Genomic DNA, 17,370 nt, shown 5'->3' on the forward strand with positions numbered 1-17,370 from the left:
CTCCCATAATGCTGTTTTAGAGATGAACCGCGCTGCCAGGAGTGGGTCGTGTCTCCGACATCATTGTGGAAGCAAAGCATCAGCACCTCCATCTCAAACTGCATACGATCGATAAAAACCGAGGGGAACCAGTCAGGCTTCGGTGTGTATGTGTGTGTGTGTGTGTGTGTGTGTGTGTGTGTGTGTGTTTGTGTGCGTGTGTTAGTAGAAACACACTGTGTGAAATCGCACACTAATGCTCATGAATGCACAAGCGAGCAGCTTGGCCGTATATATCCCCAACTCTGGCTGAAGCACTGAGTGTACGTGTGGCAACAGCAAAGCACGCACAGCAAATAAAAAGCAGGAGGATTTAGCCATGAATAATAAACAGCACACACACACCAGGCCAAGCGACTGCCAACATGCTGAAAATTCGACTAGCCGGTAAGACCGCTCCATCCGCCAGGACGTGTTCCGTATCTGCTTTCGGAGTTCGCTTCATCTACAGATTCTCTTTAAAATACTTTACCGTTATTATGCCAGCCATTTTATATTTGACTAGCTGATAAACTGAAGATTTTATTTATTTATTTATTTATTTATTTTGACCTCAGCTTGGTTCGGTATCAATCACAGACTCCGCCTCCTGATGCTTACTCACGTCAGTGTTTCCTATTTAAATTTAAATGTATGTGCATTTTATATTCATTTATTCATTTTATATCCAAAGCTATTTTATTTATATGGTTTAAAGTTATTTATTTATTTTAAGCAATGCTTTCATACAGTGCCCCCTGGTGGCTGGGAGGCTCAATGTGATGATCTGTATCTCTAATAAAGTTTACAGTGATGTCACTTTTGGCCATAAACTAACTTAAGCTCTATTCGGACGGGACTAGTTTTACGTGGGGACGTGGAGTGATGCAATTTTACCTCAGGACGTCTGTAATATTAATTGGCCAATTCACACGGGACAAGACATCTCAGTAAAACTAGCAGAAGTGGGAGGGGTAACTCGCATTACGCACCACAGTAACCTCCTTGTCGTCGTGTGCGTATGACGTTGCTTCCTGTTTCAAGTGCCTCCATGCTTGCAAAACGCGCCAAAAACTACTTTTAAACAGGAAATGGCGGAATTTTAGCGTACATATTTACAGCGGGTCGATTCGGACGGGATTAGTATTACCTGAGGTAATTTTTCCGGACCTTTTTACAGAAGGTAAAAGTCGCGTAATCTAGCAAAGTGTCAGAGAGCGACGTCCTGGCTGGAAATTTGATTACCGTACTTTTGTTTTTGTTTAGTTAAAACTTTTCAGCACACTTTCTATGAAGGCCACGTTTAACGATCGAGTCACGAGGAACTACGAGCCCATTTAAGCCACTCGATTAAAAAAAGCATTAGGAAGGGTAACCGTATGCGATATGAGGTGTGAACTCATTATAACATCAGCTATAACACAATTCTCAAGACCGGTCCCAAAACCTGTCCAATAAAATGAAGAAAACTGTAGAATTATGATATTGCAGTATGTCATGTGTAATGAATGCGTTATAACAGGTTATGCCTGACGCATGTTAGCATTAAAATGTGTCCCAGACATTATAAGGTGTAATAATAAGCATTGTGTAAATAATAAAGAATTACACTGCACTATGAATGTGAGCATGTCTAGCATGTTATATAGGTGTTATAATAACATAATATAGCCTTCATAGAAGTGTCTTTAAAGCCGGTAAAGCAGGACTGAAACTGATGCTGCTTGCTGTCAGTTGTTCGTCTTTCGAGCTCGGTGTGAGTGATGTGCTAAGCTTTCGCTTAAGTTTCCGTTAGGCGAGTCGGTGATCTGGCAATGAAAGGAAAGAGCTTGGATGACAGGACGATGTAGCGGCGGGGAAGCTGAATGACAAGTCAGAGGCACAGTGAGGCACAGTGAGGCACAATGCAAAGAGAATTGTGGCACACACTTCCACCACTACACAAAAAAACCCAGCTTAGACCAGATTAGCATGTTACTGACGGCAGATTAGCTTAATTTATCCTCGTTAATCCAGTTATGCTAGTCTAAGCTGTTTTTTTTTTGGTTCGGCATTGTTGCCACTCGGCGCACTAGGAAGCGACCACGAATGGCATTTACCTGGACAGGTGGCCGTGCAGGCGCTCGTCTGGACGCTCTGGCCCTCGCAGGCGGAGCCTCCGTTCAGGGGGGCGGGGTTAGTGCAGCTCCGGCTCCTCTTCTGCCAGCCGCGGCCGCACACGGCGCTGCACGCCGACCACGTGGCCCATGTGGACCACCCGCCGTTCACTGCTCGCCCACCAAAGAAACCAACACAGCAAGTCAGGGAGACCCGACGAGCGACACCTTCAACCCTGCCTTACTTACTTACAGCAGCTCGTACACAAACCAGTCCCTCTTTCCTTCATTAATCAGTAATGTTGTGTGTGTGTGTGTGTGTGTGTGTGTGTGTGTGTGTGTGTGTGTGTGTGTGTGTGTGTGTCTGTGTGTCATTGTGTCTAGCAGTGTTTATCGGAGACGTCAATATTTTAAGGACAAATTACTAACACGCACATCTCTGCGGACAGAAAAAACAATCTCCATTCTATTTTATTTCGAGCTCCTTTTTTTAAATAACTCGGTGTTTCTTACGGTTCTTCCTCAACATACCAAAGCAACGACGCTTTCTATCTCTTGCTGTTCTAGAAGCCCCTCGATCAATCAGAATGAAGAATTCATCGCTGTTAGGTGTATTAACGCCGAAGCTCATGCTTTATTTATTTTACTGATACTTCATTCCCATTGCACCAACATGTGTTGTGCATTATAGATGACAGAACAAACTTTTTCTACACAAATATATAAAGCCTTCGCCTTTCTCTCGTCCTCATTATAAAGTTTTTTCCAGAAACATTGTGTGCGTTCTCGGAACACTTTGACCGGGACTTGTCTCGTTCTAAGGCTCAGCGAAAGAATTTATTAGAATAAACAGTTTGGCGTAACTTATATGTTCCTGACGGTTGCCAGATTTCTGCATGAGATAGCGAGAGAGAGATCTCCCAGTTGATTTGGTGTTGGCAGTAAAATTGCAGTCAGACTATGTAAACGCTATAAGAATAAGGAAGGAGTCTCCAGAAGCATAAGATTGTCTGCAGAAAGGTGGAGGATTCTCGCTACCAGTACAAGCTGAGTAATTTCTCACTTATTAAATAATAAAGGAAAAAAGAGTGTGAGATGAAGTAAGGACTGTTTGTAGCTGCCGGACATTAAATGATTAACAGTGAACTAGCTTGAAGTAGGTTGTTATCAAATAGCTATGGGACAAGAGAAAGACACCAGTTATCTGATACCAGTAACGGTAACCCCACTCCCCTCCTCCTCTTCATCACACCACCCTGTCGTTTTTAAAATAAAAAAAAAAGTAAAATTCACTATACATTCGACGCAAATGTGCAGCATTCATCAACAGTAACTTTTGATTAACGATGGTGAACAAAGGTGATGGAAAATAAGCAAACAAGGAGCGAGTGTTACTAATATTTTGGATCAGAATGATTAAAGGAGCAGTTTGTCATTTTTTTGGAGCCCTCTGCTGCCACCCTTGGGCAAGACGTTATCTTCTCTTAAACCCATCCTGTCGTTTCTGTAAAGTGTCGTTTCTACTGACTTCGGGAGGATTTATAGTTTGTGATTTACAAACAGCTGAGATAATGAAGTAGGCTAATGCTAAAGCGATACTAACACTTATGCTAAAGCTAGGCTGCATTCTTAAGTAAAGGCAATTGGTGGAATTTTTATTTATTTATTTATTTATTTTCTTATTTTCCCAACAAAATGGCAGTGCTGTGAAAATTAAAGCACATCCTATCGCTCTGTTGCCCTTGTCAAGCTACAACAGCTGTAATCAATCAGCTTCTTTAAAAGGCGCCTCCCTGGCTGAACCACATACTGATTACTCGATTCAAAACACTCCCGTTTTAACACCGCTTTCATTTCCACAAGCTAGCCATGGCTCGCGCTGCCCCTCGCGCGGTCCGGGCTATCGATACGTTACTTTGGAGAACGGCGTAAGCCTGGAGGATTGTGTGACGATTCCCGGTCCAAAGTTCACACTGTGTTTTTAATCAAGCTCCACGTCTCCATTCTGCTTCACTCTCTGAGCTCAAAGGAAATCTGATTTCTTCAGTTCGGGGCTGATTTGTTGTCAGCGAGCCCTGATCACCAGTCAGGCTGCTGAGGGCTCCTAATTCACAGGCTGAATCACTTCCGGAGCCTCTCTAGTGCCAGTGATTGCCCACCGCTGAGAGGGAAATTGCGTGGCGGTGGTTGGTGCGAGGGCCCTGATTACCTCTTAGCGCACAGTCGAGCAGCGTCAAAGTCAAAATGGCTTCGTTAAAATGCATCTCTACTCCTTTTTTTTTTCCCCCGAAGCTGTAATAACAGACTTTATAACACCACAGCCAATGAACGAGAACTCGGGCTACGCTTTTCACCAGTAAACCAAAGTCTTAATCCGGTGAGAGAGAAAATAAATAAATAAATAAATAAATAACAACATGATCACTTCTAAAGATATTCGTTGCCCGTAATAAATTATTAATTTTTCTTTTTTTTTTACAATGGAGACAAACTGACTTGCAAACTCAGAATAATGATGCAAAAAATAGAAAATAATCAAACCTTCTTTTCCTTTCTCCTTATAAATGACTTCTTTAGTATTTAATCATGGTGTTACTGTCCTGTCCGCCTCATTAAGTCTGATAGCTCGGTTGCTAAGCGGCAGTTACATTAAAAAAAAACAAAAAAAAACATAAAGGCTAAACTTTTTCCCATGGGACTCGATTTCTTTTTTGTGTGACTGACTGACTGACCGTTCCCTGATTAGCCGAGCCCATTACGTGCCTTTAATATATGCTAGCTTTAGTCCGAGGGGTCCTGGGACTTCTGCCTGCTGTAAGAAATGAGCTAAGGCTGTGAATAATAATAAAGGTCAGCTAGCTTCTATGGGCAATCCGTTATCTGAGCTGTGTTAGAGCTGGTGACATCGGGCTTCATCCGGCTAGACGTTGTTGTGCGTTTTTGCTAATATCAGAGCAGCCGAATGTGTGATCGAACATATTTTAAAGCTACTTAGCTACTTAGCTAGTTTACTAACCGCATCGAGTCTCTCTCTCATACATGAATATGACATTCACTCTTTATATGGCTTCTTAAACAAAATATGCACCCAGATACACAAAGCTAAACAACCTGTACGCAATAAAACATTCGGTTTTAAACCGGAGTCAAATCAGCTACCTTTTAGCATCTTCTAACACTTTTTAACTATTACGCTATTCTGTAAATGTGTATACTGTATATTTTAAGTGTGTACGCGTACCATCTTTCTAGTTTTGTCACTCTTGAGGAGCGGAAGTTGTGGCTCCTTTACAGTATGTCGCTACAACGTTTTCTAGCTAGCTATCAGAACTTAGTGAGTGAGAAGTTGTACTAAATAAATAAAAAAAACTTTTGTCACGAGTGAGATTCCAGGTCTGACTAAAGTAAGCCAACATTGAAAGGTTATTAGTTTAGCGTAGCCACTTATTTTGCTGGTTCGGCTATAGTTAGCATGAGGAGATTAGCGCTAAATGTTTTTTTTTTTTGCCAATTTTAAGCTTTTTTTTTTCTCTCCTCTTTCTGCGCTCAAGACCAAGTTGTCTATCACCCAAGATTGGAGTGATTTACTCTTGCCTCTCGAGGTCGGACCCTATCTCCGGAGTGTGTGTGTGTGTGTGTGGACCAGATGAAAGGCGTGGAGTGGAGGAGCTGAAGAAAAGACATACCGTAGACAATCACGGCAGCTGAGGAGCTTTTGCGTCGCGCCACAATGTTCTTGGCCACGCAGGTGTAGTTGCCTGTGTCGGCCAGCCGAGCTTGTTTGATGATGAGATTATGGTCCACTGTGATGAAGAAATTGGGGTCAGACTTGGGGTCGATCAACTCGTCGTTCCTCTGCCATTCCACCTGGAGAAACACACATCCACCCACACACACAGTGTCTGTTTGATGTCCCTTTGACAAGACAAGAGTTTAATTTTGTCATTGAGGAACAGGACAGAGGATTAGCACACTCAATTTCTCTGAAAAAAATAAATAAATAAAAAGAAAGTCCTGAACTGAAATATTGAGTATTGAGTCTGGTTGAGGGACACGTTGGCAGGCAGAACAGAGTCAGCTTGGAGCTGAATATTTCATGCGGCAAACGTCTGTGGTAGCTGCTGTTGTTATTAAGCCGCTCGGTTGAGCAGCGTGAACGGAAGCAGCTGGACGCAGTCTGGTCCGGTCCTGTGCCCTCTGCAAAACTGCCTACATTATTAATGGAACTAATGGATGTGCCAAAAAAAAAAAAAAAAAAAGGAAGAGCCGAACCTCTCGTGTGGAGATACGGACGAGAGGCTAAATCAAACGAGCGGCATAATTAGCAGATGGCTTCATCAATAAACGAGATGCTCTCACCTCGGCGGGCGGGACGCCCTCTGGTGGATGGCAGTGCAGGAGCACTTCCTGGTCAAGTGCCACCTCTTTGCCCAGTGGTTCCTCCTCGAAGTTTTTCCTCAGGTCTGTCGAGCAAGAGCAAGAAAATTGTCTAGATAAGCGGATAGCGTGACTGAATATCAACAAGTGTTAGCTTTTGATGCTTTATCTTTTAACAGTTACAGTACCAGGACAGCCTTGAACATGTCCTCCGAAAGCAACAAGACGTACGGCGAGTGTAGTTACGACAGCGAGGCAAAGGTTTCTCCAGGACATTTATGGTGTAGGCGTCGACAGGCATGTCTACAGCCGTCGTTTTTGTTTGTTTGTTTGTTTGTTTGTTATGAGCTTAACATGATCCACCTGTATGAGATGGAGCCACACAAAGGCCCTAGAGCTTATATAGAGCTGCTTGGATGCGTTTGTGGAGTGCTGTAGCCCCTGGGCCAAGGGCAATTGCATTATCTCTCCATAGCAGTTTCACACACAGTGTACATTTTTTTCATACACATACAAGGGACACACACACACACACACACACGCACACACCATCACATGCATCCTATATCCACAGGCTACCGACACAAATGTTGATGGGATTCAGATTGAATTCGATGCTCCAAATCGTGTTACAGCCGATATTCAGAGTTCGAGTTGTCGCACAGAAGCTTTTCAAAACAATTTCTGCATAAATGTTCATAAATGTTCATCACTGACAGAGCTACCCATGGCGCTTGGTGGAATAAATATCAGAGTATAAGGGAAGAGGTTAAGGAGTTATTGTGTGAAGACATCACTGCCAGTCATTCTGCACGCCTGTCCAGAACAATCAAGGCATCGCTGACGAGAGCTCCACCTCATTCCCTTTAATTAAAACGGATTTAACGGTTCGGGCCGACACGGTGGACGACGAAAAAAAAAGTCCTGAACTGACAGGCAGAAGTCGATTGAGGTCGGACCCTTCTTTTCCGCTTCTCTTCCTGCCGCATGTTTACGATGAGATTAACGGGGCTATAAAAATCCCGAGCGACTTAAGCGGCGTCTCGACTCCGCACATCTGACGCCGAAGAAGAGAGCGACAGCCTCTTTGTTCTGGTGGCACGTTTGGAAATAGCACACTGAGACGCGTGACAAATCCGGTTTGATTGCGACGAGCTCTCGGTAGCAACAAACACAGCCATGGATTGGCGGCGACTCTGCATTGTGTGAGAAATTAACAGCAGAATGAAGCGTCCCCCTTTTGCTGCGTGAGGCCACATGATAACTGGCCCACACGTGATTCTTCTGGAGCCTAATCGCATTATCACGGTGACAGATATGGAAACGGCGAGGCCTCTCGAGGCAATTACCGAGTGCGCCGTCGCAGATTAGTGGATTACCACGCCGCAGGCTTATTCCGATCAAACTTCCCAATCAAACATTAAATAAGTCGTACAAACCCATCTGAATCAATCAGCCTTGGGGAACACATGGCTCGAGTGCTTAGACTGATTGGCCAAATGCAATTCTAAAACAATTTTTTATTACAGAGTGTCAGGAACAAATTCCAAATTCCACAAGAGCAAGAGGCTCATTAAATGAAAATGGTTTGTGGAAAAGAAAAAAAAAAAAAGAAAGAGACACATTTACCCAAATGACTCGTTTTTGATGTATTTGACATTTTATTTCGTTTTTTTTTTTTTTTTGCACTGAAGCTAGAAAATGGAATCCCGTCCAGGGTAGAAGTCCCGCCTCCTGCCTGGAGTTCAAAGGGTTCACTCTAGGGACCGGCCAATCCCAGTGAGCGTTCAGACTGAGTGACCGGAGTGGTCCATGGAGGTCTGTGACTACAGTAGGCCGCGGTCACTGGTCTATATTTGGTCTGCAGAGATTTATCCAGGTGTTTAGGTGAAAAAAAAATGACACTTTAGGTAATCTAAGTGGCCCATGAGACATGTTTTTCCTTCACCAATGACGGTATTAATCAGCTGTTTGGTGCCTCAGCTCAACCAACTTCCCATTTGCCCTGTAATTTAAGTACTTCCTCGTTTGGCTCTCACTTGTTTGCCCCACTCACTGCCTGTGCTTTTACCCCAACCACAGACTTTAGATGACAATCCACTGCTTACACTGGCTAGATCTTTAAGACGAAAGAAGCAAAACTGGACTCCAGACATTTCATGTCTCAGTTGATGGAACACATTAAAACATGTCCATTTTCAATCGTGTTGAATTATAAACCCTGGAATTTATGCCCTGGATTTAGAGTTTACTCACATGCGATGCGCACATAAGCCTTTTGGCTCTTCTGGGTTCCTGTAGTGCTCCAGGCCACACATTGACACCAGTAATCCTCCAGCCCGAAGATCTTCTCCACCTGCTGGCGTGAGATATCAATCTTCACCTGCATCACTGGGAAACCTAAGGAAGATGAACATCATGCATTTTAAAAGAAACATGAAAAGTTCAGAATGTACTTTTGGATTTGAGAAGCTTGACGCTTCTGGAATAGACATTCGCTCAGGGCTCTTTGGATGATTGATGGGTTTAGTGTTTGGGCACAACTTGGAACTGCAAAACACTTTTGCAAAAAAAAACAAACAAACAAAAAAAAACATTATACAGTATATATGTTTTTTTTTTTTTTTTTTTTAAAGCCCACACATTTTTTTTTTCTGGGAAAAAAAAAACATCCTTCCTTCAGGTTTGCTTGTAATGCTGTAATGGTCTGAGTGTTCTGGGTTCAACATGGCACCTTAAAATACCTCAGCGTTAAGACAAATCATAAAAGAATCCTCAGTACTTAAGGCAATGGGTTCAATAAAAGAAAAAAAAAAAAGGAAATGCTTTTTGCTTTTACATGGTGCTTTTTGTTGTAAAATTCATTGGATTTGAGCATCTAAAGTCTAGAAAAAGAAAGAAATAAATGTCTTATAGAAGTCCTTCAAGGTTATTTTGCTTGGTGTATTTTTCCTTTAGATTTAAATATCTATATTTTATGGGAAATTGTTTCTTTAAAGTTCCATAGAAGCAAATTGATAAATAAATAAATAAATAAATAAATAAATAAATAAATAGACAAACAAATAAATTAATTAAAATAAATTAATAATAATAATAATAATAATAATAATAATAATAATAATAATAATAATAATAATAATAATTCTCTCGTTTTGAGGATATAGATTAAAAAATCGGTTCTTTAAAAAAAAAAAAAAAAAAGACTTTATAGCTCTGACTTCAAACCTTAAAATACCTCTTATAAAAGTGGAATCCAAAATAAAATTCATTATTTTTGTTTTGTTTATTTATTTTTTTGTAAAGTGAATTTTCTTGATTTTTTTTTTCTGGATTTGGGGAAAGAAGAAACATGAAATCAATGCATCTACATTTTTTGCTGTTTACATTATTATTTTATTTCTCTATTTAATAAAAAAATTGGGGCTCTGGACTTCAAATGGAGATTTTCTGTGGCACAGTTTTAAATCGAGAAGCCTTTAATCGGAGTGTAGGAGCTCTCTGTGGGCTTTCTGAAGGACATGGATGTTCTGGTTTTTTTTTCTCCTTCCATGAACGAGCTGATGAACGTCGATCTTAAAAAACCCTAAATGGATTCTAAAAGGGTGGTGGTGGTGGGGTGGGGGGAATAAAATCATTAGATATTGTGACAATTTGTCAGCTGCCTCGGCTCAGTGAGTATAGCCTACGCGAGTGGTGTGAAGTCATCCCACAAAATAATTCAATTCGGAGCTGACAGTTATGAATGAATGCCATCAGAGTTAACCATCAACAGAAAGACTGGAGCGCGTTACGCATTCGCCGTTAGTAAGGAGGGGAAAGTGTGTGTGTGTGTGTGTAAAGGAAGATTAGACTGAGATAATTTTTCTTTGCATTATCTCAGCGGCTGTGTGATATCTCCCCTCTGGCTATCGCTCATCTCTTAATACAAAAGCGTGACCTTGAGGATGTCCGTGTCTCTCGCTTTATCAAGTCCCCTCACACTCGCTCCTTGTTCTCTCGCTTAAAATGCGTGTCGTGTTTTCCTGGAGAGCTTCTCCACGTCCTTTTGGGTGGACACGGCTATAGAAACGAGCATCGAGTGTGATATTATGTAAAAATCAATCGAGGCACTCGTTTCCTGACCCTACAAGGTCAACAAGTAGCTAATGAATGACAATAAAAAAAAAATCCAAATAAATAAATAAATAAAGTACATATATGCCTTAAATCATCATTATCCAATGGCATAATGGGACACAGGTCACTTAGAAACAACCCGATGCTCTCCTGATGATCGCCCGATGCTCTTCTGATGATCGCCCGATGGTCACCTGATTATCATTCGATGATCACCCGATGATCTCCTGATAATCGCCCGATGATCACCCGATGATCTCCTGATAATCGCCTGATGATCACCCGATGATCTACCGATGATCTCCTGATGAGCGTTCAGACAGGATTCTGCTTCCCAGACCAATCTCGGAACAAACTTGCGTATTTGCTCTGAGAGAACACAGTGGGACTAAAATCCACCCCGGCTCCTGATAGAATATATATATATGCGAAGCTCATCGCGGTTAAACGTGATGGTTTTCAGCCGCATTAATTATTGTTTGTGTTAAAAAGTGAAACGCAATTATTTGAAGGGCCCGGCTCTTTGAGGGAAAGCCAATTCCAGCCCAGATTGCTTTCCTAATTGTATTTTGTTTGTTCGCGGCGCTCTTTTTCCCCCTAATTGCCTGTACTCTCCTTCACCAAGCGACCTTTATTTCATAAACATGACTCTGCCGCTGCGTTCGGCCGGTTGTGCGTTACGGCGAGATCTCGTAGCACGACACGCCTTGCTGCACGATGTACAGTCAGGTAAAACTTTATAATAAAAGATTAGCAGAGGAGACTGGCGACGGGGAAAGCTGTAAGAATTCCACGCGAGAGCCACAGGACAGTGTGACCGTAATTGAAGAGAAGACTGAGGACAGCAGACGGAACTGAAGTCTTGCTATCACTCACACAGGGGAGATGTCAACCTAATTACGCCCGGCAAGAGAAGAAATATTATATATATAAAAAAAAGACATGCAGTAGTCACTCCAAATTAAATGGCTCTTGATATCCGTTAAAAATCCTGATAGGGAAATTGTTAAGTGGCTCTCGTGCCAGTTGTGGGATTTGAACTCGCAACCTTCCGCCGTCATCAGCCGCAAGGGTCTGAACTGAAATCTGTGACCGCTTTCTAATGAGGTTTATTCGGGTCTCGTGTGAATACTTGAACTTTCTATATCTGAGTGGCTGCACATCCAAAATCACAGCCTTTTAATGAAAAAGGGGGCGGAGCTTGAATGATGCTGTGGTTCCTGCTCAGATCTACGACACTGTTCATGTTTTTAAATGCCGTATTTCATTTATTTATTTATTTAATAGCAGTTGACAGCTGAGACTCATACATATTTTACGTGTTGGACAATTTCCTAAATGTATTTATTTATGCAAATGAGGTTTGTCTATGTATTGATTGTTTGTCTATTGTACAAATGTATTGTTTTTTTTAAAAATTATTTTAATTTATTATTTTATTTAGAATGATTCCTAAATGTACGTTTATTTTATACATTTTATTTATTTAGAAGTACGTTTTTGGACGTGTCCCTTTTTTGTTCCAGCTGTTCTAATTGAGAAGCGCAGTATACTCATTAGCATATTAGACCACACCCATCCAGCCAGAGTTTGAGCCGCTTGGATTCCATCGCAATTCCATCTGTAAGACGTTTTCCACTGGTTTTAACACAAAAGAAAGGATCTCCAGATCTCTGTGTGGTGGATAAGCTTTTAGATTTAAAACCAGGTGCTCTGGGGATGGACCAAAAAGCATCTGCTTATCTGGAAAGGGGAAAATTTAATAAGCGCTCCATGTATCAGACAAATATCATATCAGAGCCGATCTTAATGTCGGACCGATAGCAAATAAATTTGATGTAAGGATCACAAAAAATCCTGGCAGCTGAGCTCTTTGTCGTTTATACACAAAGACATGAGGCTTGTTCCAGACTAATCCCCACTGATCTGATCAAAGTCTGACTCGCACCAATCAGTGCTTTGTTTTTATGGGATTCAACCAGATGTAGTATTAATGAACTGGAATAAAAAAAATGTGCACGGGGAATAATATAGAGCGTGCAGTTACAGTGCTAAACATCTACACATAATACACAAATGGGGAAAAGGAAAGAAAGAAAGAAAGAAAGAAAGAAAGAAAGAAAGAAAGAAAGAAAGAAAGAAAGAAAGAAAGAAGAAGAAAAAAGAAAGAAGAAAAGAAAGAGAGAAAGAAAGAAAGAAAGAAAGAAAGAAGAAGAAAAAAGAAAGAAGAAAAGAAAGAGAGAAAGAAAGAAAGAAAGAACTACCCTCCCGCCCGACCTCCTGCCCCTCCCCTCCTCCTCACTCCCTCCCTCCCCTCCCTCCCTCCCTCCCGCCAGCCCTCCCCCAGCCCCCTCCCCCCTCCCTCCTCCTCCTCCCCTCCCGCCTCCCCTCATCCCTCCCTCCCTCCCTCCTCCCTCCCTCCCTCCCTCCCCCTCCCTCCGCCTCCCCCTCCCGCCCTCCCTCCCTCCCTCCCTCCTCCCTCCCTCCTCCCTCCCCCCTCCCTCCCTCCCCCTCCCCCTCCCTCCTCCCTCCCGCTCGCTCCCTCCCGCCCTCCCTCCCCCGCCCCCTTTCTCTCTCTTCCTCCCCCCCTCCCCCCCTCCCTCCCCCCTCCCCCGCCCCCCCCTCCGCCCCCCCCGCCCGCTTCTCCTCCCTCCCCGCCCGCCCGCCTGCCCGCCCGCCCGCCCGCCCGCCGCCGCCCGCCCCCCCGCCCGCCCCCCGCCCCCCCCCCCCCGCCCGCCCGCCCCTGTCTCGCTCGGTCCCCGCCGCCGCCCGCCCGCCCGCCCGCCGCCCGCCCCGCCCCCGCCCTCCCCCCCCGCCCGCCGCCCGACCGCAACAAAGAAGAAAGAAGAAAGAACGAAAGAAAGCATTTTGGTGATCTACAGCATGGGTGGAGTTTAATCCCTCAAATAATGAAGAAATTAATTCTCAAAAGAAAATTCCAACTGTTCTGCGTGTATGACATTTTGTGCGCCGCGAATAGAGGGCTATCAATCAAATAGGCTCATTAGCATATCAGGCCCCACCCACATTATTTAGATCATTACTGTGGTTCACTAGACACTCAGAAATCGCTGCAGGCTATTGTTGGATTAAGATGAACGTTGCCATGGTAACACCTCCTAGTATCTCTGCTCCGGCACAACGACCTATCGTCGATTATTTTCCGACAACAGAACGCTCTAGTCCTTACTTACTCATCACAGCTGAGTGAAAAAAAGAAATAACTTCTTGGATGCTGATTTATAAAATCTAAATAAACGAGTAAATGAGTTTAGACTGTTGGAGCCTACTGAGGGCAATATGTGCAGTATGGTATCTGTGATAGACCCCTAGAGGTCTGCCAGAAAGTTGCAGCTGTCCTGAATCAGACCCATCAGGGCCTAAGATCTCCCGCTCTGGTTTACGGACACGGTGCTCCACATTACATCATGAGCTGAAGTGAACATCATGTAAGAGTGGATTGCTGTCTGTCCCCAAGTGAGAGAGAGAGAGAGAGAGAGAGAGAGAGTGCGAGAGCTCCATGACTAGGTGGCAACACCATGCATTATTCACAAACCAAATCTATTCAGTGTGAGTCGCTGTTCCCCATGAGCTCCTAAAAGTGCCAAGAGGTGGCTGGAGGACAATGTCTATGTCTCTGTGTATGTGTGTGTGTGTGTGTGTGTGTGTGTGTGTGTGTGCAAATACACACAGACCTGGTACGAACGTCATGAAGCCAACTTTTTCATTTTTATCGCTCTTGTTTTTTTTCCCCCCTACTGCTGACCCCAATTCCGTGAGGGTCGTTTGTTTATCGAGGGTGCGGCTCGAAACTCGGCAGGTTAGAGCGTGTTTTCATTGTGAACGAGGAAATTCAATTAGGGCTGCGAGCAGACGACGGACATCCTGGAGGCGCTGAGGGTGGGGGTGAGGGGTGGAGGGGTGGCGGTGTTTGTGTTCTTGGCACTGAGATTCATCAGGATTAGGGTTGAGCGACTGAGTGACTTCCAACAGACGCTCCTCTGCCAATGGGGTCGGGGTCGGGAGGGAGGGAGAGCGGAGAGGCGGGCGGTGGTGGAGGGGAGGGAGAGGTGAGAGGGGGTGGTGGAGGGCGGGAGAGGGGGTTGTTCAAACTGCACGAACAGAAAAGCTTTTTTTTTTTTTTTTTTTAAATCATTTTTGTCATTTTCTTCTCATTGACATAATGAAGCGCTGCACTCCAGTACACTTGACCTTACCCATAATGAGCGCCATCACCTGCGTTATCCTCCCAAAGGTGGTAATGATGTTTATCATTAGGGTGCCGATTTCCAGGCGTAAACACAACAGATCCATTTAAAACGCATTAACCAGCCGAATAACGTCGCCCCAAATGGACGTCAAATATACTCACAGACTAGCGAGAGTGCAGCACTTTGATTACATGGCTGTCTTTTATCCCGGGCGCGATGTTTATATCGATTACACAATCCTGAGATGTCACTAATAACTGCATTAGGCTCGGCCTTGACCTGAAAACAGGACTGGAAACCTACAGCTCCGTTATAAATGCATGCATGTTAGCAAAGTATGTGCTAATTTCTTCACCTCGAGACCAGCTTTTAGGCGGACGTCTTTGAGAAGCTCCATCAGGCACGGCCTCAGCTTTGATTTCGCTGCCCACAAGCCCATCATCCCAGCCTTTGTGATGGATTATTCAATGCTGGAGCAAAACTGGAGCTAATCAATCCTGGCTGGTTCAGGGGAAAAGGCTCTTGAAAGGATGATGCTTTCAGAAAACTCGCATAAGATCTACCGAAATAAAGAGCCCTAAAAAGGCTTAATACTTGTGAAAAAAAACTGATGAGAAGATCAATAAATTATAAATACCAAACAAAAAATGATATGTAATGTTTGAAAAATACAATCAATACAGATTAAAAATGAACACAAATGTGTTTGTTGAGGAAAAAAGTAATCAGATCTCTAGATGGTGATCTACAGTGAGGCCTCCAGAGTGGGATCTATATACAGAGATCTATACAGTGAGACCTACAGAGAGAGATCTACAGAGTGAGATCTACACAGTGAGATCTACAAAGTGAGATCTACAGAGTGAGCTCTACACAGTGAGATCTACACAGTGAGATCTACAGAGTGAGCTCTACACAGTGAGATCTACACAGTGAGATCAACAGAGAGAGCTCTACACAGTGAGATCTAAAGTGTGAGATCTAAACAGTGAGATCTACACAGTGAGATCTACAGAGTGAGCTTTACACAGTGAGATCTACACAGTGAGATCAACAGAGAGAGCTCTACACAGTGAGATCTAAAGTGTGAGATCTAAACAGTGAGATCTACACAGTGAGATCTACAGAGTGAGCTTTACACAGTGAGATCTACACAGTGAGCTCTACACAGTGAGATCCACAGAGAGCGCTCTACACAGTGAGATCTAAAGTGTGAGATCTACACAGTGAGCTCTACACGGTGAGATCCACAGAGAGAGCTCTACACAGTGAGATCTAAAGTGTGAGACCTACACAGTGAGATCTACGCAGTAAGATCTACGCAGTGAGATCTACAGAGAGAGCTCTACACAGACAGATCTAAAGTGTGAGATCTATGCAGTGAGATCTACGCAGTGAGATCTACAGAGGGAGCTCCACACAGTGAGATCTAAAGTGTGAGATCTACGCAGTGTGATCTACACAGTGAGATCTACACAGTGAGATCTACAGAGAGAGCTCTACACAGTGAGATCTAAAGTGTGAGACCTACACAGTGAGATCTACGCAGTAAGATCTACGCAGTGAGATCTACAGAGAGAGCTCTACACAGAGAGATCTAAAGTGTGAGATCTACGCAGTGAGATCTACAGAGAGAGCTCCACACAGTGAGATCTAAAGTGTGAGATCTATGCAGTGAGATCTACAGGGTAATCAGCTAAAAGCAAGGTTTAAACCTGTTAGCCTTACAATTACATTCACACAAATCTGAGAAAATCTTTCAGCCATTTTTTTCCTCCAATTAAAAAACACAGACTGACAGATAACACGCTCAGATTTACTAAAATAAGCAGAGCCAAGGTTAGTGGAAGTTCAATCTGACACCAGACTGTTGATTGATTCTTTTTTTCGTTGTTGTTTAAAGCCATCAACACCTCGCTATGCGAGCAGCATGGATTGGTATTGGATTTCTGATGTCAATTGTATTTATCCATTCACACTTTTCATGTTAAATTGCCCCTTGGGGACTGTGAGGTTCAGATCGTTATGATATAAGATCTCTGTGTGTTCATGTGTGTGTGTGTGTGTGTGTGTGTGTGTGTGTGTGTGTGTGTGTGTGCGTGCCACAAAGCCATCTCTTCGTCTTAGCCACACAGGTGTTCACAGTTTTCCAGGCTGCCAATACTCTAATTTGCTCAAATTCTTTTTTTCAAAATGTATTTAAAAGCCAAAGCTTGTGCTCTGTCATCTCAGGCAAAGAAACAAGTCTTTTTTTTTTTCCCCTTCTGTGTCCGTTTAACCTCGAAAAAGATGAGCGCCAATTAACAAATACGCTAATTGAATAACGCTAGCTACGGATGGTCGAGTTTCTCTCCATCTAACAGGCGAGATGATTTCAGAGCGATGATACCTTTGGGAGAAGTGGGCAAGGCAAATTAAATCGCGCTAATTAGTCCCAAACAGTCCTGTGCTAGGCATGCTAGCGTTCGGGGTATTTATTTATTTATTTATTTTTTATCTGTGAGAATTACGAGCGAGATTCTGTTCAGACTCATGCTTAGGAGTGAGCT

At 43.4% G+C, this 17,370-nt stretch overlaps 1 protein-coding gene across 6 annotated transcripts in view; it reads right to left on the minus strand.

Moving 5' to 3' along the window:
- The window catches only part of unc5a (unc-5 netrin receptor A), a 187,475-nt gene that overhangs the window by 55,972 nt on the left and 114,133 nt on the right, over positions 1 to 17,370 (minus strand). For 4 of the 6 annotated variants that reach the window (XM_027138155.2, XM_047800459.1, XM_027138156.2 and 1 more), the window contains 4 exons: positions 8,748 to 8,891; positions 6,474 to 6,577; positions 5,801 to 5,981; positions 2,118 to 2,285 (listed from right to left, as the gene is read on the minus strand). In XM_027138155.2, coding sequence (XP_026993956.2) covers positions 2,118 to 2,285; positions 5,801 to 5,981; positions 6,474 to 6,577; positions 8,748 to 8,891 — 597 coding nt within the window. The remainder of the gene's footprint in view (positions 1 to 2,117; positions 2,286 to 5,800; positions 5,982 to 6,473; positions 6,578 to 8,747; positions 8,892 to 17,370) is intronic. The other 2 variants (XM_027138158.2, XM_027138157.2) reach the window with 1 other exon arrangement.

Source organism: Tachysurus fulvidraco, chromosome 15 (genome assembly GCF_022655615.1).
Source record: "Tachysurus fulvidraco isolate hzauxx_2018 chromosome 15, HZAU_PFXX_2.0, whole genome shotgun sequence".
Taxonomy (NCBI): Eukaryota; Metazoa; Chordata; class Actinopteri; order Siluriformes; family Bagridae; genus Tachysurus; species Tachysurus fulvidraco.